Source organism: Podarcis vaucheri, assembly GCF_965113315.1.
Source record: "Podarcis vaucheri genome assembly, chromosome: 11".
Classification (NCBI taxonomy): Eukaryota; Metazoa; Chordata; class Lepidosauria; order Squamata; family Lacertidae; genus Podarcis; species Podarcis vaucheri.
In genome coordinates this window covers 53,897,050-53,918,059 of record NC_138749.1, presented here as the reverse complement: position 1 = coordinate 53,918,059, position 21,010 = coordinate 53,897,050, and the positions used below count along the sequence as shown (strand labels likewise).

At 44.8% G+C, this 21,010-nt stretch overlaps 1 protein-coding gene across 2 annotated transcripts; it reads left to right on the top strand.

The window, feature by feature from the left end:
• Positions 1 to 4,495: 4,495 nt before the first annotated feature.
• On the top strand, positions 4,496 to 17,612 carry LOC309542755 (protein FAM240C-like). Of its 2 annotated transcripts, XM_082241695.1 has the most exons (4): positions 4,496 to 4,752; positions 7,911 to 8,020; positions 8,407 to 8,559; positions 15,637 to 17,612. In XM_082241695.1, the coding sequence occupies exons 3-4, from the start codon at positions 8,411 to 8,413 to the stop codon at positions 15,767 to 15,769; spliced, it is 282 nt and encodes a 93-aa protein (XP_082097821.1). In that variant the 5' UTR covers positions 4,496 to 4,752; positions 7,911 to 8,020; positions 8,407 to 8,410; the 3' UTR covers positions 15,770 to 17,612. The 2 variants fall into 2 exon arrangements, with proteins under 2 accessions (XP_082097821.1, XP_082097820.1); XM_082241694.1 differs by lacking the exon at positions 7,911 to 8,020 and having other exon boundaries at positions 4,500 to 4,752.
• Positions 17,613 to 21,010: the final 3,398 nt, after the last annotated feature.

Here is a 21,010-nt window from a genome sequence, read left to right as displayed (position 1 = left end):
TCTGGCATTTCAAGCAAGGTTGTCTCCTGGACCTACTTGGAGATATTGGTGAATTGAAACCTAGGACCTCCTAGGACAAGTAGTAAAATCTGTTGGAAATGTAAAGAAAAGTATGGTGATTTTTACCACATGTGGTGGACATGTGATAAAATGAAAGAGTTTTGGGAACTGAACTATAATGAATTTAAAAAGATCCTTAAATATACATTCCCAAAAAAGCCTGAAGAACTATTGCTAGGTTTGATAGGAGAGGATATTAAGAAGATGGACCAAAGATTATATATGGATGCTATGACAGCTGCCAGAGTTTTGATAGCCCAAAAATGGAAAACACAGGAGATACCAACTGTGAAGGAATGGCAGACAAAATTGGCCGAGTACGCGGAATTAGCAAAACTGACCCATAGGATTCATAGTCAGGAGGAAACAAAGCACCAAAAAGAATGGAGTAAATTTATGGTCTATATAAGTGAGAACTGTAGAAATTTGAAGACGTTAGCAGGACTGAAATACCGTAAATCTTATGTCATGGTTTAGTTAGTATTAAGGAGCTGTGGATTAGGGAATGGAATAAGAAAACCTGAAGAAGGGAAGGAGGGAAGTCAACTGCCCTACGGAGAGTAAAGACAGATGTAAAAAGATTTGAAAGATTTGTGTATTTTTGTTGGTGTTGGTGTATTTGACATGAAAACTTAATAAAAAAGCATTAAAAGAAAAAAGAAAAGAAAGAAACCTAGAACCTCCTGCATGTAAAGTATATAATATTTTATTAGGTTTTATCAATAGAAATGTTTAGAAAAATACAAAAAATGAAAAAGATACAAAATTACAGAATACAAAAATACAAACATTAAACACAAAAATAGAAAAAGAAAAAACACATATAAAAAAAACAAAAATTCCCTCTTTCTTAATTTCTCATCTTTAGTTAACTTATTTTCCTGACTTCCTCACGTCTCCCATTTTTGTATCCCTTTTAGAACTTGGTTCAGCAAATTCATGTTCTATTAATTTATCTATTATTGATCCCATCTTACATTTTACCTTGTTGCTAGAACCCCTTCAATTCATTTCAATGTCATCAGCATTCAAAAATTTTACAATATTTCTGCAAATAAGTTTTAAACTTCCTCCAATCTTCTTCCACCAGCTCTTCTCCCTGGTCTCAGATTCTGCCAGTCATTTCTGCCATCTCCATATAGTCTATTAGTTGCATCTGCCATTCTGTGGCACCACACTACACCAGTGTGGTGTAGTGGTTAAGAGCGGTAGTCACGTAATCTGGGGAACCGGGTTCGTGTCTCCGCTCCTCCACATGCAGCTGCTGGGTGACCTTGGGCTAGTCACACTTCTGTGAAGTCTCTCAGCCCCACTCACCTCACAGAGTGTTTGTTGTGGGGGAGGAAGGGAAAGGAGAATGTTAGCCGCTTTGAGATTCCTTAAAGGGAGTGAAAGGCGGGATATCAAATAAAGTAGACTTGACATCTTTCCACAGGGCCTGCAAGACAGAGCTGTTCCACCAGGGCACAGCCTGACTCCCTCCTTCGACAATCTTCACAGAGCTCTGGCCCAATGGTTGCCATTGGTTTGATTTGAATTAATTTTATAATGAATGATTTTAGAGTGTTGTGTTGTGTTGTACTGTTGTATTGTTGTTAGCCGCCCTGAGCCCGGCTTCGGCTGGGGAGGGCAGGATATAAATAAAAATAATTATTATTATTATTATTATTATTATTATTATTATTATTATTAATTCTACCAATGAGCTACAGCCTTTTGCAGAAGACCTCCCACATGAAAGACTATGACTTCCAGATAGGTCCACCCATCATGGCCAATGGTTGGAGATGATGGGTGCTTTAGTCCAGCTACGTCTGCAGGTCAACAGGTTTGCCATACATTGCCAAGAAGGTGGAGGGCTGTGGGGGCAGAGTTCAAGATGCACCAGTAAGGACAGGGTCCTTTTACTTACTGCTTCATTGTGTTTTCCTTCACCTCGGAAAATATATATAAGGGTGTTAAGTGTTCACAGTATGACTAATCAAAGCATATCATGCAAGTCATAATATCTTGAAAGTTAAAATTCTATTTTTTCCAAGCTTCTTTTCTGATAGCCGTTTGCCAGAGGTTGCTGAAATTCAGCAGCTAAATAATGAACCACAACATTCTAACAGTGTGCTAGATGCAAACACATCCCATCAGTCACACAGCTCTTTTTGCGGATGAGCAAGTAAAATATAAATATAAATACTATGGCTTGACCTGCCTGGCAACAAATCTCCATTATCTGATGCAGATCTCTTTTCCATCCTGGCTTCCTGAGTACAGCTTCCAATGACTGAATGCAAGACTTTGCATGTAAAATATGCACTCTGCCACTAAGCTTCAGCCCGTTCCTCTAATCATGCCACTGGAACACTATGAATTTGCTCCCACCCTGGCATAAAATAAGCACGGCCACAGAAGGGATTATCATTCTTGTACTGCCTCCAGCGAGGGCAGAAAATAACTACACTGCGTGTGTTTATAGAGCCATTCTCTTCCCACCAATGGTATTTTGTCATGTATGAGCCCACATTTTCATACCCAGTTACATAATCATACAAGCCCCAAGCAAAATAAGTGGTAAAATCAAGAATAGAATGGGATGCTGTTCCACACGGATTTTCAAAGGAAGACATTTAAAAGTTACTGCTCACCAATGGAGAAATTCCATCAATAAGAAACATGTGCAAAGGGCAAAACAGAAAATAATGGAGCTCTTCTTGTTCACAAACCAAAATCCAAGTGTTTCTTCCTGAAGTGTCTCCATGTAACCTAGTCATTATAAGATCCACTATGAACACAGGCCTATGTGTATCTATTCAGAAGGAGATCCTATTGTGTTCAATGGACTTATTTCCAGATAAATGTGTATAGGATTGCAGCCTACGTAACTTTAGGAAATGGTGGCAGAGTCTGTGTGTTTTCCTCTTCCCTCCCCATCTGGTTTTTCTTTCGTGCATTTTCTTTTCAATTGTAGGCAGAACTTGCCATGTTTTTAATATGTGCACAGCTCTCGGTACATTTTATAAGGGTCACACCCTCTGCTTGCATGCAGAAGATCCAAGGTTCAATCCCTAAAATCTCCACATGGGACGGGGAGAGACCTCCGTCTGATATCCTAAATATCCTGCTAGTCAGGGTAGACAGTACTGAGCTAGGTGGATCAACGGTCTGACTCAGTACCATGCAATTTCCTAATAATAACAGCGACCAATAAATGAAATATAATACCACCTCTGTTATTTAGCTTTGCCCATGACAAGGCTAGGCTTCAACTCTAATTAAAATAGAAATCAGATGGAACAAATATTAAACATAGAGTATGTTTCTAGATTTTTGGGACGCAGGTGGCGCTGTGGGTTAAACCACAGAGCCTAGGACTTGCCAATCAAAAGGCTGGCGGTTCGAATCTCCGCAACGGGGTAAGCTCCCATCACTCGGTCCCTGCTCCTGCCAGCTTAGCAGTTCGAAAGCCCGTCAAAGTGCAAGTAGATAAATAGGTACCACCCCAGTGGGAAGGTAAACGGCGTTTCTGTGCACTGCTCTGGTTCACCAGAAGTGGCTTAGTCATGCTGGCCACATGACCCAGAAGCTGTACGCCGGCTCCCTCGGCCAATAAAGCGAGATGAGTGCCACAACCCCAGAGTTGGCCACGAGTGGACCTAATGGTCACGGGTCCCTTTACCTTTTTATGTTTCTAGATCATGACAAGTAGCATCCTATACAGTCATACCTTGGATCTCAAATGCCTTGGCTCCTGAACAAATCGGCTCCTGAACGATCGAAACCTGGAAGTGAGTGTTCTGGTTTTCGAACGATTTTCGGAAGCAGCTTCTGATTGGCTGCAGGAACTTCCTGCAGCCAATCAGAAGCCGCGCTTTGGTTTCCGGATGTTTTGGAAATCAAACGGACTTCCGGAACTGATTCTGTTCAACTTCCAAGGTATGACTGTAATTGAAGAAAAATTCATGAAGAATAGGGCCTCTAGCACAGAGGCAGAGAAAAGCCTCTGCTTATTCATTCATCACAGTAGGTGTGCTATGTTTGTCGCACATTCTTAAAAGCTTTGGGGCTGCCCTTGAGCTGAGTACAGATCCCTTTGCTATGCTCAGCATTAACAGCTAAGCCAGAGTTCCTGCCATGCACCCAGCCAGGTGTTCTTACCAGCCAGCAGTTCAAAGAAGATTTCCCCCCAAACGACCCCTCTGTCACTTGCTTGAGTAATGCAGTCCTGAAACAAAACATGTTATACAATGTACGCTGCTCAGATCTCTCTGTTGTCTTGGAGGAGACGGGGCTGTGTTCCTGCGAGTCACATGGCATCATGTTCCTAAGAGGTGCACTTGTCAAAGAATAACTGTTCCCCTTGAGCCAAGTTATGACATCAGTGACACTTGCCTGAAAGTTATAGCAGAGATCAAATGCGGCATTCAAAGCCGATGCCTTGTAGCTGTCTGGCCATTCCACTTCAAGTGTTGTAGACTTCTAGAGACGGAGATTAGTTTCTTCGCCTCCTGTTGAAATGCTTCAAAAATAGCTCGTGTCACCAAACCCAAATAAAAATGAGTGACAGAAGAAAAGATATTTGAGGTTTACACAGTCCGCTGTGTGCCTGTGTGAAAGAGAGGGACCCAAAGTCAAATGTAGCACATCTCACAGCTATCTCCAGAAAAGCCTGGTGGAAGAAGCAGCTTCTGTATTATTAAAGTAAGCCTTTAATTATTTGACAGATTATTATTCTATTATCTTGTAGGGTGTGACACAGTAATCAGTTTTTCTCTGATCTTTTTATGCAGCTAATAATGTTACCAGATTTTTAATGTGGTGTTAAATCCCCCCCCCCCCCAAGTTATCTGATCTCTAAGGTCTTTCATGTTTGTATTTTACATTAGTATTTAAATCGCTGTGTTAAGGTAAAATGTCAAAGACTATCAAAACACTCAGAGAAGATGCCCCTCAAAATCCATGTTTAGTAAGATTACCGTTCCACCTCATATCCATGTACTAATAACAATGGAAGCTGTTTGTTTTAGTTTTTGATTTAAAGCAATCTTTAGTCATAATTCTATGTACAATGTTTTCATTTAAAGGCTTCAATCCTGTGCACACCTTATCCATGAGTAAGTCTCATTGTACTAGTACTTATTACTACTGTGAGTAAGCTGGAAGACCTGTAGCACTCATCTCACCTGAGGTGTCATTTGTTCATAAGACTCCAGTGAGGGGCTTTGAAATGTTAAAGAATATATAAAACTAAAGGTATATTTTAAGGTATATTTAAATAAATAGTTTCTGAAGTATTAACTCATAAGTTCATTGAAATCAGATAACTTTGCTCTCCAGTTTTAAGTCACAGAAAGGAGGGGAGGAGAGATCACTTATCAAAGTTAAGTTAATTTGAATTCCCACTAGATATCTTTTAAAAATAAAAAAGCATTTAAAGTATATAGAGACTAGTCTTGACTGTCATGAATTCACACTTAAAATACCTCATCTAAACATGAAGTGTGAAGTCCAGTGCTGTTATTCTGCTTGTATAAAAGCTTTTGATCCCATGGAGATGTCCACAAATGTAAGAAGAGATGCGTTTTTTGTCCACTCCCCCCTTTTCATCTGCAGGCACCTTTCACAATGTTCTGCAGGGTCACCAGCCCCCTGAAAGGGATTTGCAGAGGGCAAAGGGGGAAACTACAATGGGAGGGGGGAACTGGTGAAAATCACATTCTCATTTCTCGAATTACCAGAAGCCTCTGCTGGATCAAAAGCAGAATGGCAGCATTAGCGTTTGCCCCCAACATGGCCATTTTCGTTTTTGACTAAAGCAATGACTGATTTATCCCATAAGACTAAGAAGGCGAAGCCAGACCTTTGCAGAGTACCTCTAAGCAAAGCAACTATTAAATTCTAGAATTCAGCATGAAGTATAACTTGTCTCGCACTGAACTCAGCTTGACAGTACTGAGTTTCAGAGGCGTTCAAACGCCACTACATCCAATAGTTTCATCATTGCCTTCAACAGATGGTTCTAAGGCTCCCCTCATTTTCAAAGGAGGAAAGGAACAGAGTTATATTTTTCAGCACAGCATTAGACAAATGCAAAACTGAACTTGTCTCTGCATTTTCCTAACGTTGTCTGTGCGTTTCCTATTTTACAAGCTTGCCTGTCAAAGGGTGATGCCGAGCGCTCGCTATAGAGAGGAGTGAATGTAAAAAAGGATGTCTCCCTCACCCCATCTCATTTCCTCCTGTTACACCGATAGATTTCATGTTTGGTGGAGACTCAGTGGTTGCATTGGAGAATGCAGTTGGGGCTATTTATCAAATGTGGGTTCCAGTTTCGGGCTTGGTGCTGTTTCTCCCATGAAACAACACAGGAAACCAGGCTGGGAGAGCTTGGAAAATATCTCAAAAAAGCAACCCTAGGAACATAAAATGTTGGATCTTCCCAAATGTTCATTGAACCCAAAGTATTTTATTGCCTGAGGTGAGGCACAAGATGGTGCCTGCATCCCCCATTCCGTGTACAACAGTCACCTTAGTTGGCTGTTGAATCTTAAATTTAAATTTAAAGCACCTAGCTTCCCCTAAGGAATCCTGGGAAATGTAGTCCATCCCCTCACAATGCTACAACCCCCAGCCCCTAACAAATTGCAGCTCCCAGAATTCTTTGGAGGAAGTCATGTTTTTTAAATATACGGCATGTATGCAGAGGAAGTTCAGCAATGATGTTGAGAACGCAATTCCCGATGAACCTGAGGGCAACAGGCTAGTTTGAGGAAAGGTGCAGAGTAGGCCACATCATGGCACACCTGTGACCTACAACTCCACATTCCGGTATATACAACCTGAAGTGGCTGCCTGTCTCACCTTAATGGCTGGGCCAGCCCTAGTCCAGCATTGTGTTTTCAACAACAACCAGTGATATGCTTTTGGGAAGCTCCTATGCAAGATGCAAATGCAACAGCAAATGATTTTTAGAGGCAAACTGCCTCTGAATGTGGAGGTTCTATTTTACTATAATACAGTAGCTAACCTCCCTACTGAGTGTCAAATGCAGCTCTTCAGGCCTTTATCCAATTCTTGGGACAGTCACTAGGCCACACATCCCTGTGCAGGCTGCACATCCCTCTGTAGGTCATGTTGGAAAATTCTATTCCACCTTTAGTTGCAGACATGGAACTGTTGCATGTCACATGTCTGTTTACATACCAACACAGCTTGCTGGGAACTTCTATTGTGTGTATAGCTTTTGCTTTTCCCTGTCTCTCTGAGAAGAGAAAGAGAGAGACAACATGTTTCTTTGTCCTGATTTATGATTAATAAATCCGTAGTTGTAGTATGCTTCCACAAGCCTCATGCCTATTCTGTGTGTGCAGTTCGCTCTGCTGACAGTGTGCCCTGGCTTTGAAGCCTGGGTCGCTGATTTAGGTCAGAGCAGAGGCCGATGGGTCTTTGCAGTGGGACGGCTGGAAGGAGACGGCTCAGCTGGGGGCTAGCCAGCTGGCCTTTCGACCTTCTGCATGCTGACAGGTCACACACCCTTGGTGGTCTTGCTTTGCACCAGGACCAGGTATTCCAGGACCAGTATTACATGGTCTCGGCAGCAACTCCCAGTCACCAGTCTAGCTGCCGCATTCTGGGTTAGTTGTAGTTTCCAAGTCACCGTCAAAGGTAATAATCATATCCATTGATCCACTTTTGCCTCCACTGACACATAGACCGCCATCCCAGAATGAAGCTGGCAAAAGTTTCTCCACCCCTGCTATGAAATCTAATCTCTGTTGGCAGATAGGGCCGCATGATTGGTGTCATGTGTATTTATGAAGATGCTTCTTAAAATATGGAACAATCTTTAACCACTGTAGATCAGTGTACGATTCCGAAGACACGTTCCTTAAGACAACAACGACAAGCTATCAATAAATTTGTGGAAAGAAGCATGTTCACTGAAAGTCCGGAAAGGAGGACAGGCAAGGTGAAAAATGGCGCTCTAGATTGCATATCAAGTTATACGACTCCCTCTAATAGCAAAGTCAGGTGGTGAGTGCTGACAGTATAGTAGCCAAAACAGGGACTCTGAGAAACAAGAGCATGTCTTAGCATACACAAGGGAATTCAAAGCTTTGCAGAACTACAAAAAAAGCTTGACCCCCATAAAACTTCCTAATGAAGACTAAATGTACTTAGTACATGCAGAATGTCTGCCACTTGGCAGGGGAATGGGAAAAATTTTCAGAGGGGTATGTGAAAATTCTAATGGAGAGAGAAAGGGGGTGGGAACAGTTCACCATTTTATTAACACACATATTATTTCCTTAATTACCACTGAGAAGGTCTTCATATCTTTGCTTTGCTTTTCAGAAAAATGAATCGACATCTAGGCTCCAAAGGCCGTGGCGTGGCAGTCCATGATGCTCGTGGCTTGAAGAACTTTTGGGAAGAAATCATTGAAGAAACACAGGCCAAGCAAAAAGAAGTTGAAGACTTCCAGTTAACCAAAAGTGCTTTGAATAAGTGAGTGGTTTTCTCTTACTTGCATGGAAGCTGCCGAGCAAAAGACTGTAGGGTATCCTCTAAAATGGGCATCTCCAATAGTTTAGCCCTTTAGAGCAGTGTTTCCCAACCTTTTTTGGGCAAAGGCACACTTGTTTCATGAAAAAAATCTCGAGGCACACCACCATTACAGCCCCGTGACGTCAGCGCGCAGCGTCACGCCGGGAGGGACATGAATTGCAAATTACATAATCACCTCCTTGAGGGCTGGCTCATCTTCTCCGAAGGCAGAACCCCATTAATTAACAGCACAGACTCACACCATAGCCAAGACGAGGGGGGAAAACCTCAGTCATGCACAGTCATGCACATGTGGGGGCTAAATGAGGACGAAGACCGGGCAGAGAGCAGGGTTCAAATCACCCCACCTGGCCAGGACAATCCCTGGGTGCTCCCTTGGGCCACTCGCCTGACCCACCTCGCAGGGCTGTTGTTGCGAGGATAACACGGGGAGAACCACGCGCGCCCCCGGGAGCTCCTTGGAGGAGAAAGCAGGCGATGAATGCAATGCACGAAATATATGAGAGGCGACCAGGTTTTGCAGGTGAGGGGCCCCCGCCAGCCTCCGCTTCCAACACCCGGCGCAACGACGCCAAAGTTTCCCCCCGGGCTCGGCTCGGGGAGCAGCGCTGCTCCCCCCAGCTCCCCTTCGCCCTCCCGGCTCTCTCTAATGCCCACTGGGGACCCCCCTCACCTGCCAAGTCCGGAGCGCCGGTGGAAGTTGCATGCATGCATGCAGGGCGCTGCGTGGCCATTGCATTGCACTGCACTCCATGCAACGCCTGCACGCATGCATTGCCTTGCACGCCCGCCAAGGGGTCTCCCCGCGGTCCGATGCGTCCCCTCCGGCACGGATGCAGCATTGCAAAAATAACCCCCCCCCGACGCAGCCCTACCTGGGGGGCAGCCTCCGCCACTCCGCCTCCGCGGGGATCCCCGGGCTCCATCCTGCCGCCCGATCTCCGCGGGGGCGCAGGCAGGCTGCGCGGGGTCTGCGCAGAAGAGCCCCTGCCCGGCCAGCCGCCGCCGCTGCGCTCATTCCATGGCCGGGAGAAGAGCGCTTCAAACAAAACGCCCGGCCCACCAGGCCACGCTGGGAAACGTAGTTTGCGCACCCCGCGCAGGCGCGGAGCCCAAGGGCGAGGGGACTACGGATCCCGGCAGCCCCCGCGCCGGGGACGGAGGGGACGGAGGGGGAGAGGCCGGGTGCAGGGATGGAGGGACGGGTGGGCGAACGAGTGAGTGAGTGGCAGCCGCCAAGCCTTGGCCGAGAGCCAGGAAGGGCCTCCCCGGAGGAGGAGGAGGAGGGAGGCGCAGAGCGGGAGGGAGGGAGGGAACCCCAGGGGTCATCTAGTGACGGCGCCCCAATCGAAAATTTGACTTTAAAAAAAAATCTTTCGAATTTTTTAATTTTTCCCGCGGCACACCAGGCAACATCTCGCGGCACACTAGTGTGCCGCGGAACAGTGGTTGGGAAACACTGCTTTAGAGTATATACCCTCCAGCATTTCTCTGATGAAAATAGGGACGTCCCATTCCATAACAATAATTTTCCTATTTATACCCCACACATCTTACTGGGTTGCCCCAGCCACTCTGGGCAGCTTCCAACATTTATAAAAAGCATAATAAAACATTAAACATTTTTTTAAAAAAATCCATATACAGGATTGCCTTCAGATGGCTCAGGGGTTGGATAACTCCATACCCTCCAACATTTCTCTGATGAAAATAGAGACATCCTACCATGCCCTCCAGACACAGGTGGTGCTGTGGTCTAAACCACTCAGCCTAGGGCTTGCCGATCAAAAGGTCAGCGGTTTGAACCCCCACAATGGGGTGAGCTCCCGTTGCTCGGTCCCAGCTCCTGCCAACCTAGCAGTTCGAAAGCATGTCAAAGTGCAAGTAGATAAATAGGTACCACTCCGGCTTGAAGGTAAATGGCATTTCCGTGCGCTGCTCTGGTTCGCCAGAAGCGGCTTTATTATGCTGGCCACATGACCCAGAAGCTGTCTGCGGACAAACGCCAGCTCCCTCGGCCAGTAAAGCAAGATGAGCTTCTTTCTACCTAATAGCAGAGCCTGCCTTCTCTTCTGGAAGCTGAGATGAAGCTAACATAGACAGGAGCCACAAGCATGGGCTCCCAGGATCGTCCGCAACTGGACCTAATGGTCAGGGGTACCTTTACCTTTACCATGCCCTCCAACATTTCTCCAATGAAAATCGAGACATCCTAAGGTAAAGTGGGACATTCAAATCAGGATCAAATCAGAAACCGGGGTGGCTTCTCTAAATCAGGGACGTCCCTGGAAAATAAGGACACATGTAGGCTCTGAGAGTATGCCGATGAGCACCAAACTCTCTGCAGTTCAATAATGAAAGAAGATGCCTTTTATGGAAGGTTTTCACGAGGCAGGATGGGCATCTCACAGGAATGCTTCTACAAATGGTGAACCACCACCCCATCTCATCTGACCGCCCAAGTCTTTTCCCCTGGCCTGCTGGCCTTGACTATGGTTGGAGATATTAATGGCTACAGTGGATGAAGTGCCTCTCACCTTGTCCTTTGCCTGCTGTCCTTGCTAGCAGATTAGAGGACTCCAAGAACTGGAAGGAACGCTCTAGTCTCCTCCAAAGTTTCCCCAGCTCTTCATTAGAAATTTCCACCACAACCAAATAACACACAGAGGCTCCACACAAAGTAACTTTTACAAATCATAATTCAAACAATGTACATTTAATTCAGCAGGCTAGATAGAGAGACTGACCTCCCTCCTGAGGGCAGCTGATGATTATGAGCAAGCAGCAGCCTGAACTGAAGACAAATATTCTCTTTATGTTCCCTGGGTTGTTGTAGTTAGGAAGTCACACTTGGCCAAAGAGAGACTGTGCTTTGAATAAAGATCTTCCCTGCTGATTAGACTGATTTTTAAGATCTTGACTATGCCCTCTTGAGAATGCCACTTTGACTGCAGGGCAGATCAAACTGAAAAAAAATATTAAACAGTAATTTGCAATCTAAATTGGAAACAAAATGAAAATGACCACAGCCTTAAAAGGCCAGTCAATGCTTATTGAGACATTAAAGGAGGCAGGCAAGAATACTCAGTGGTATATTGAGCAGTGACATTTCATTCTTGGCCTAGAATATTGGGAGCTTTCTGTGCATAGCATTGCTGAGAAGTTAATCTGTCATCAATGGCCTCCAGTTATATTATCAACTGGTTCCACTCTTGGCGCTATACCCTAAAGGATCTTCAGCTTATTGCATTTTCACACTTGCGATTTTTAAAAGTACTTAGGTTGTATGTTCATCATTGTCAAAAGTGTTACGACATATTTTGCCCAAACTCCATAATTTTCTCCATAGGTGTGGCAGTTTCTGCACAATTTCACCATGGACACAGTCAGATGGCTCTGTTTTCGGGGTTCAAGCGCTCCTAAATTCTGGTACCTGCTGTTCCGATTGCGTGGAGGTCTCCCATCCACACTGGCCCTCAGAACTAATTGAGACCAACATTTCCCCAATGAAAATAGGGATGTCCCATTCCATAACAATAATTTTCCTATTTATACCCTACACATCTTACTGGGTTGCTCCAGCCACTCTGGGCAGCTTCCAGCATATATAAAAACATAATAAAACATTAAACATTAAAAAAAACACCACTTCCCTGTACAGGATTGTCTTCAGGCAGATCGGGGGTCAGATAACTCCATACTCTCCAACATTTCTCCAATGAAAACAGGGACATCCTAAGGAAAAGTGGGACACTCTGGGATCAAATCAGAAACTGGGATGGCTTCTCTAAATTAGGGACATTCCTGGAAAACAGGGACACTTGGAGTGTCTGCCAATGTGATATTTCTGTATTTTTTATTTAAAATATTTGTTACCTGCTCTTCATTCCCATGGACAATCCTAGAGTGGGGCACAAGGCTTCCTCAGACTGGTGTTTTCTTTCTGTTACATGTCTTGATGCAATAATAGTGTTTATACTGGACCATCCACACATATTTCCGCAGCGTTACCACATTATTGCTCTCTGGAGGGGCATCATATCTGGAGGTTCATGTATAACCGCTCCAATACCACCATGAAAACAAATCATAACTGATGCACAATCAAAAAGAAATCTCAAGAAGCCCGAAGCCGATAATAATGTATCACCTTTACAACCCTATAACTGGCCAAATAATGCCCTGTAACACATTCAGTTGTCTTTATGATTAGTTTATGACACCATTTCCACAGCAGATGTCAGCTGACCTATTTCACTGTCTGTAGTTTTCCAGAACACCAAAGAGTCACACGAACTCTACAGTGTTGGAGCAGGAACTTGTGACTGGTTGTGTCAGTAGCTCCTCTCCTCTCACCATTTTATTGTGAGACTAGAGGCTCAAAAGGATTGCATGCTCTGTCACCTGGAAACCCCCCAGAGCATTCAGGAATGCTTCAGACTTCAAAAGGTCTCCAGGGGCGGACCATCTCAATAAGTCCTCCATGCCTATGGGAGAAAGTGTCACCACAAAGAATGGTCTATGACAAGGAGGTCATTACAACTCTCTCCCCACTCCAGACCCCACCCCATGCAAAGAACAATCAATATATCTGTCTCTGTGCATTGTGCCAGCAATATATTGAGACATCTCCACAGTTGTAATGGGGGCTGTGGAGTCTCAATTTGGTCCATTTAAGACAGCCACAGGAAGTCTGCTGAAGTCCCACAGAAAAATGGCCCTGAAGTTCTCCAACACCACTGTTGAGACTAGCTCCACCAGCTTGGGTAGGGAGAATACTGGACAGTGATGATCACAAGCAGCACTTATTTTCTATGTGTAGTCAAACACCCGATGCAGGCCTCAAGGGAGTCTCCTTGCGAGGGAGATATCATCCTTGTTGACTGCTACAGTGACCCTTCACTCACCGCTCCAACTGTCCAGGCTGTTTTGATGCTGTGCTAAGTTCCCAGGTGGACACAGCTGAGTCAGATTAATGCCACCCAGCTCATCTATCCAGGTCTCAGTAATACAAATCAGCCAGCTCCATCACCCATGATCAAGCTGTGAATGGTCGAGATCTCACTATGGGCAGATCTGGCATTAAACAACTGCTCTACCAAACCAGAGAGTAAAATGGCAGACCATCCTAGATCTGGATGGATGGAAGGACTGGAAGTGAGGATCACCCCCAACATCTGTTCCCTCTTATCTTTACCTGGCCAGCTCGATCCCCTACCATATCTCCCCCTGCCCATGCTTACCATTATAGCAGACCCTTAATTCTATTCCCCACAAGCATTTCCCAAGACTTATGCTGAAACATTCCACACACATCCGGTCACTTATTCTCCTGCTCCTCATTCATCTGCAAACTCAATCTCCACTCTCACCCCACTGCAACAACTCAGTCCACACAATCCAATGCAGAGCCCAACAAAATCCAGCCTCTGGTCATTTCAAGAAAACACAAAGCGTGTTCTCCTTCACGGAGAGCACGTGTTGCGGTGGGGGCCGCCAGGACACTCCAAAGTTGTGGGGCGGGCTAACTGATTGTTGGCCACTGATCCGATTGGGCTTCCCTTGTTGTTGGGAAGGAGTTAATGTTGCCATTTGTTGATTGACAGCCAGAAATGCTAAAACTCCTTGCACGAGGCTAGAGCTTCCTTTTTTCGCCCGTGCATCAGATTGCCTGTCCCTCCCTCCCTAGAATTAGGGTTGTTCGCTTGACCTTGCTATGCCTGTCATGGGGTCGTCTGCTTTGGGGCAGGGGTCTGGTAGGAATTTTGTCCATCTGGCAGATTGGCTGGGCCAGTTGGTTTTTTGCCTACTGCGTAGCAAATCGTCACAACTTGTAAGGTTGCGGTTAGGCATTGGTTTATGGTTTGGTTGGTTGAGGGGCATGGATTGGCTGTGCCTGCCCCTCTAATGCTGCTGCTGCAAGGGATTCCGTTAAAGGAATTGGGGGCTAACTATTGCTTGTCCACTCTGTCAAGGGGGCTCGGGCCATAGCAATGAGCTCCTGGTTGCATTTGGGGAGGGCTGAGAGCAGGTTCCCTGCTCCGTCGCTACCCCCAAATGTATTCCCCTTTTCTGACTTTTGCATGTGTGCGGAATGTCAGACTGTCCCCCATGGTGGGGGCAGCTAGTCGCAAGCAATGCCTAAGCAACCACTCACATGTTAGTATTTTAATAAAGTTATGGCCAAAATTATGCCAAAACCTTAAACTAAAATTTTGGTGTGATGTGTGAGTTATTTGGGGTGGCCCTGGGGACCTCGACATGCAATATATGTAGCCTTTGTAACAGATGTCAATACACTAGATTTTACTCCAGATTTTAATACCCTTGATCCTTTTCAAGGGTCCTGGCTAGAACTTGACCGTAGGCACTGGACTTTACTGACATTTTGTTTCTGTGCCTTAGCCACTTCCCCTACAATCTATATCCTTCCTAAGAGATGTCTGCAGTGGGTGGGAGTCTTTATCTTTCACTGGGACATTTTCTGTCAACCTGGTCATATATTAAAAGTTCAATCAGACATATGGAAAGTGTCTAGGCAACATTAAAACTGCATATTGTTGATTCAAACGGCATGCATATTATTTAGACAATTCACTGAGTTTTGTTTTGACAGGAGTAACATAAACAGCAGTCTGTGCTCACAGATTTCCTTGATGTCATTTCCAATGCATGCATTATATGATTTTTTTCCTATGAGGCAGCAGTTAGGCTTCATCAAGGGAATACCCTGGGGAGAAGGTGGCATATATCTAATGACAGCATTTTCCCAGTTGTTTGACTCCTCTGGAATCTAGCAATGTCACCAGGTTTCACACTGATGATGAGCTATGCCATTAGTATTCTCTCTGTGTCCCCAGCCAGAAGGCTAGAGAGATACCTTTGCTAAATTAACACAAGGCAAGTGCATTGGTGATGAAAGAAAAGGGACAGCATTGCTATCACGCAAAAGAGCTAGACATCTGAAAAATCTGGTGAGGGATTTCACTTATGAGAGCGTCTGTTCCTTGTCCCCAGGCTCCGACGTGAATGGACCCAGAGACTGGAAGGTCGCTTAAAGATGCTTCAGAAGACCAGCGAAAAGCCAAAACTTCAGAGCAGTCTATTGCCAATAGAAGCTTTTCAGCAGATTCATAAAACAGTAGCCTAACACTATTGCTGAAACGTAGGAGAGCATGTTTTGCTAGCTCCACCGATTGGGCCTGATTTTGATCTTGGATAAATCTGAACAGCAACTCCAATTGCATCTATGCTGTAAATGAGCTGGTAAGAAAGAGATCTGATTCAATTTGGTGGAGGCCAGATAACAGTGAAATAACTTACATTAGCTGTTAAAACATTATGATCTATTTTCAACTGTATCATTAGGTCAGTGCGTATAGAATTATATTAATTGCTTCTTGCATTTATAAGGTGACAAGCACTAGATGGAATGAAAGCTGTTATTTATCCAGTACAAAATAGTGAGGTTGACAATGAGCGTGTCACTTGAGCCTAAAATCCTAACCCCATTTACCTGGGAATAAGCCCTGTGGAAGTTAATGGAACTTACTTCTAAGTAGGCATGTATATAGAATTCCACTGTAAATGTGGCAGACAATATAGTTCTTTGACGTTTTTTCAAATGTTTGGAATTGTTAAGGTTGAAGCAAGTTTAGTTTTGAGGAAAACAATCTTCTTGCAGGTCCGTATTGGAAATGATAAAATATCCCCCAGAATTGCATTTTTTTCAAGGTGGACTCCCAGACCCCAGCTGAATCACGGCAAGAGAGAAATGTTTATTAAGCAACATGATTTCCCCCAGCAGAATTTAAAATTCTGAGAGGTTTCTTATTTTGCATTCTGCTATCTGCTGGTTATCTAGAAGCATGGAAGCTTTTGTATTCCTAGCTTGACAGGATGGTGGTTAGAGGAATGGTGGTTAGCCACAACAAACAACCCTCTTTAAAACTAATTTAGGCTACAATCCTGCCCTCACTTACCTAGTATAAAGACCCATTGGATTCAATCAGATTTGCTTCTGAGTAAATATGGTTAGGATTGTGCTGTATGTGGTAGGGGCTGGGAGTAAGCCTTGCTGAATACAGTGGGGCATACTTTTGAGTAAATAGGTTTATGATTGTGCTGTTACTCTGAATTCACACAAAACCTGTTCTGCCCCCCCCCCCCAACATTAAAACTAGAAAGGCATTTGAGACTGAGAAAATACAATGAAAACACTTTGTAAACAGAGCTAACTACTGGAGCGGGACAGCAGGGGACTTACTATATTTTTTAATATTTAAAAATAACTACTTTTGCTGCTTACTGAATTTCTTCAAGGAGATTAGGAAGTCATCATAAATATATTTTACGGGCTCTTTAAAAAAAACAAAAACCAGTAAGGGAAGAAGAGTTGTGGATCGGTGTCCTTGCAATGGCCTGGTTCACACAACACAGTTTTCCAAATTAAGGCTTACCGGGACCACAGGAATGTGTGGTGGACTGCTGGAAAAGAGCTCACAGCTGCTTACCCTTGGTGGAATCTACACACATATTAAAAACGCCGTGAAAATGCCTTTTTAAAAACGTTTTGAAAAATACATTTGATTTGGCATAGCCCATTGTTGCCATCTAGTGTCACATTTGTATTTTGCATTTTACAACACATTTAAAACATTTTATTTGCAGCTGTATAGCTGAGTCCCCTGTCTTTCTTATCGCTATGCCGCACTGAGCTAAGCCACGTTGTGTCATCCAAGTCCAGACTTGTGCCATAGATCTCTACTCCTCACTAACTATGAGCTATGGCCAAGGGTTGCTCTTCACAAGTTCCAGTTCATACTACATGCCAAAACAAGCCTTCACTTAGCCTATCACAGTGCCAAAGCTAAAAGGGATAGGGTGGAATCAAGTAGCTACAAGGTCCCAGACATAGCCAGGATTCAGCCGTTGGAAACAGTGTCTGGGTGGAAATCACTGAAATGTCAAGGGAAATCTGGACATATTGCAACCCTTATTCCTTAAAAATAGCTCAAAAACTGCTGCTGCTTCTTTGCAAAAACAGCACAACAGATTTGGTCAAAAGTAAAAAAAAGCTGAACAACTTTGCCCCTCCCACCGAAAAAGCTCAATAGTACTGCTATACTAGGGATGCGGGTGGCGCTCTGGGTTAAACCACAGAGCCTAGGACTTGCCGATCGGAAGGTCGGCAGTTCGAATCCCCGTGACGGGGGGAAGCTCCTGTTGTTCAGTCCCAGCTCCTGCCAACATAGCAGTTTGAAAGCACAAAGTGCAAGTAGATAAATAGGTACCGCTCTGGCGGGAAGGTAAACGGTGTTTCTGTGCGCTGCTCTGGTTTGCCAGAAGCGGCTTAGACATGCTGGCCACATGACACCGGCTCCCTCGGCCAGTAAAGCGAGATGAGCGCCACAACTCCAGAGTCGGTCACGACTGGACCTAATGGTCAGGGGTCCCTTTACCTTTACCTTTACCTTTACCTTACTGCTCTACTTAATGCCAGAGTGATGCTCACAATTCAGTGAAAGAATGTTGAGCAGCAAGGGTGGGGAATGTGTGGCCCTGCAGATACTATTGGACTTCAACTCCCATCATCCTTTACCATTGGTTTGCTAGCTGGGGCTGGTGAGAGTTGTAGTTCAACAACATCTGGAAGGCCACAGGTTCCCCCGTTGTATTGGATCTGTGAGGGAAGCAGGAGAACTGCTTGTCTGGGAGTTGTGGAAGATAAGAGGCAGAGTGACTTCTGGTGACTGGTCAAAGCACATGTAACAGCATCATCAGGGCCATTATGGGACGTGAAGCACTCAAGGCACAGGCAAGAGTTGTGTCGGAAAACAGGCAGAGGTTCAAAATTCACAGAAGGTTGGAGCCAGCTCAAGGAAGGCATAGATGGGAACTTGGGAGAACTGGGAAAGGAAGTAAGAAGAGAGAGAAAGAAAGTAGACGTTTGGTTGTTACAGAAATCTTGCTCAGAGTGGAGAGAGGAAAGGTGTCAATGGGGGAAGGATATTTCAGTTAAAAACATTTTTAAATTGCTTAATATGAAAAACGCTAAGTGGTATAAACAATAGAACCATATTGGTGCTGTGGTCTAAACCGCTGAGCCTCTTGGGCTTGCTGATTGTAAGGTTGGCAGTTCGAATCCCTGTGACAGGGTGAGCTCCCGTTGCTCTGTCCCAGCTCCTGACAACCTAGCAGTTTGCAAGCACACCAGTGCAAGTAGATAAATAGGTACTGTTTTGGCAGGAAGGTAAGCTGTGTTTCTGTGTGCTCTGATAGTCTTCTGTGCACCAGGAGCAGTTTAGTCATCCTGGCCACATGACCTGGAAAAGCTATCTGTGGGAAAACAGCGGCTCCCTCGGCCTTAAAGCAGAGATGAGCGCCATAATCCCACAGTCACCTTTGGATGGACTTAACTGCCCAGGGATCCTTTCCTTTTACCTTTTACCTATGGTCAGAGAAAGCCTTGGGGTAAGGATACATCTTTACCAAATGTAAAGCCCCGTTGTATATTGGAGGGTTGTGTAGAGAGAGTCTCTTCCTTCAAATTCCTGGGAGTTTACTTGGAAAAACAATGTACTGTAACTCAGATGGTTAGGAAGGCCCAACAGAGACTCCATTTCCTCAGGGTCTTGCAAAAGAACAATGTTAAACAACAATTGATGACCTCCTTCTACCAGTCCACAATAGAAAGTGTCCTCTCATATTGTATCACAGTGTGGTACGTTGGCTTGACAGCAACGGACAGAAAGTCTTTACAGAGGGTGGTGAACACAGCACATGATATCATGGGCTGTCCCCTGAGCCCGCTAGATGACATCACAAGGGATCCTTGCCTTAGGAGAGTGAGAAAAAATCTCAGGGACGATTCACACCCCGGCCAGCACCTCTTTAATCTTCTACCCTTGGGCAGGAGATATAGAAGTATAATCAGCCGTACTAACAGGCTAAAAAACAGTTTCTATCTGTGGGCTGTTAGGCTGCTGAACGGAAAATAATATAGTGCAACTGACTTTCAGGATTGGTGTGTTGTGCGACAAGCACACAGAGTGCAATGAGATTGAGTGTTTGTGGGGGGTGGAGGCTTGGTTAATTTCATTGTACACAAGTTGTACATTGACAATAAAGGTATGATGGTGATGGTGATGGTGATGCCTGAAGCCACCAGGGCTTGCCCACCCATGAGGGGCAGCAGATCCTGATGTAAATCTTTACTCCATCTTTGCTCCTGACGAAGATCTTCACTCAGCCGTTCTTCCCTGGTGGCGAGGGGGAAGCCATTTGCCTATGGTGTGGAACAGATTAAAATTAACGCCAAGAATGCCTGTGTAATTGAGCAGGGAAATTTTAGCATGGCACATTTACAGAAAGCTATACAGAATGTTATTTGCAGTCAAGCCTCTTGATGAAAGATACGATTTTGATTTCTTCTTCTGGGCAACTCATTTTGAAATATTCAATATAATAATGATAAAGAACTTATGTATGCTTACATGTGTCTGTCTCCTGCTTAAGTAAAAGATTGTGAACAACATTTGGGTTTGCTTCTTTTTTAATACAGAACCCAGGGCATTCTCCTTACTAATAGTTGCGTGCTGAGGTCCCCAAGACACCCTGAACCCCAATAACTCACACATCACACATGGAATTTTGTTTAAGGTTTTTGGCATAATTTTGGCCACAACTTTATTTGCATACAAATTGTGAGTGGTTGCTTAGGCATTGGTTACGACTAGCTGTCCCTCCCGCCTTGGGGACAGCACTGACTCCCGGATTCCAGCGGAAGCCAGTGTGGAGGAACAAGTTCAGGGATAGGCGGAGCTGCGACACAGACCCTCAGCTTCTCCCCGCATGCTCCTAGGGACTTACGCGGCCCAAGCCCGATTCCAGGGGCTTGGACGAGGGGGATGGTAAGACCCTGAATTCCTTTAACGGAATTCCCAAGCAGCAACCTCATTGGAGGGGCAGGCACAGCCAATCCATACCCCTCCACCAACCAATTTAGACCAATGCCTAACCGCCAATCGAGCCCTTTACGCTCGCCGCCAACCACTCACAGCCTCAAACACACCCTCAACTTATCCACCACTGAACTCAACCACACATCATTCCCAACAGATGACAGATGAACCCCATCCCTCATAAACAATTCAGTGGATTTAAACCTAATCAAAGGGTGTGTGATCACAAACCCGCCCAAATCAACCACCAACTTGCTTACTGCAGCATTAATCCGTTTCCTGGAACGCTCGGTGGCTTCCACACAAGGGCTACCCCTCCACTTACGGCGTTGTAATAACTTTGACCAAATTATTTTCGTTGGCGGCACCAAGGCCGCCAAATCCCTCACATCCCCCAATATCATAGCACGCAGAACAAAACAAGAATA

Excerpts from the sequence above, each read along its gene's own strand:
- LOC309542755 (XM_082241695.1), top strand. The coding sequence starts at position 8,411 with ATGAATCGACATCTAGGCTCCAAAGGCCGTGGCGTGGCAGTCCATGAT. Across the intron at positions 8,560-15,636 it reads ACCAAAAGTGCTTTGAATAA|GCTCCGACGTGAATGGACCC; the intron begins GTGAGTGGTTTT and ends CCTTGTCCCCAG.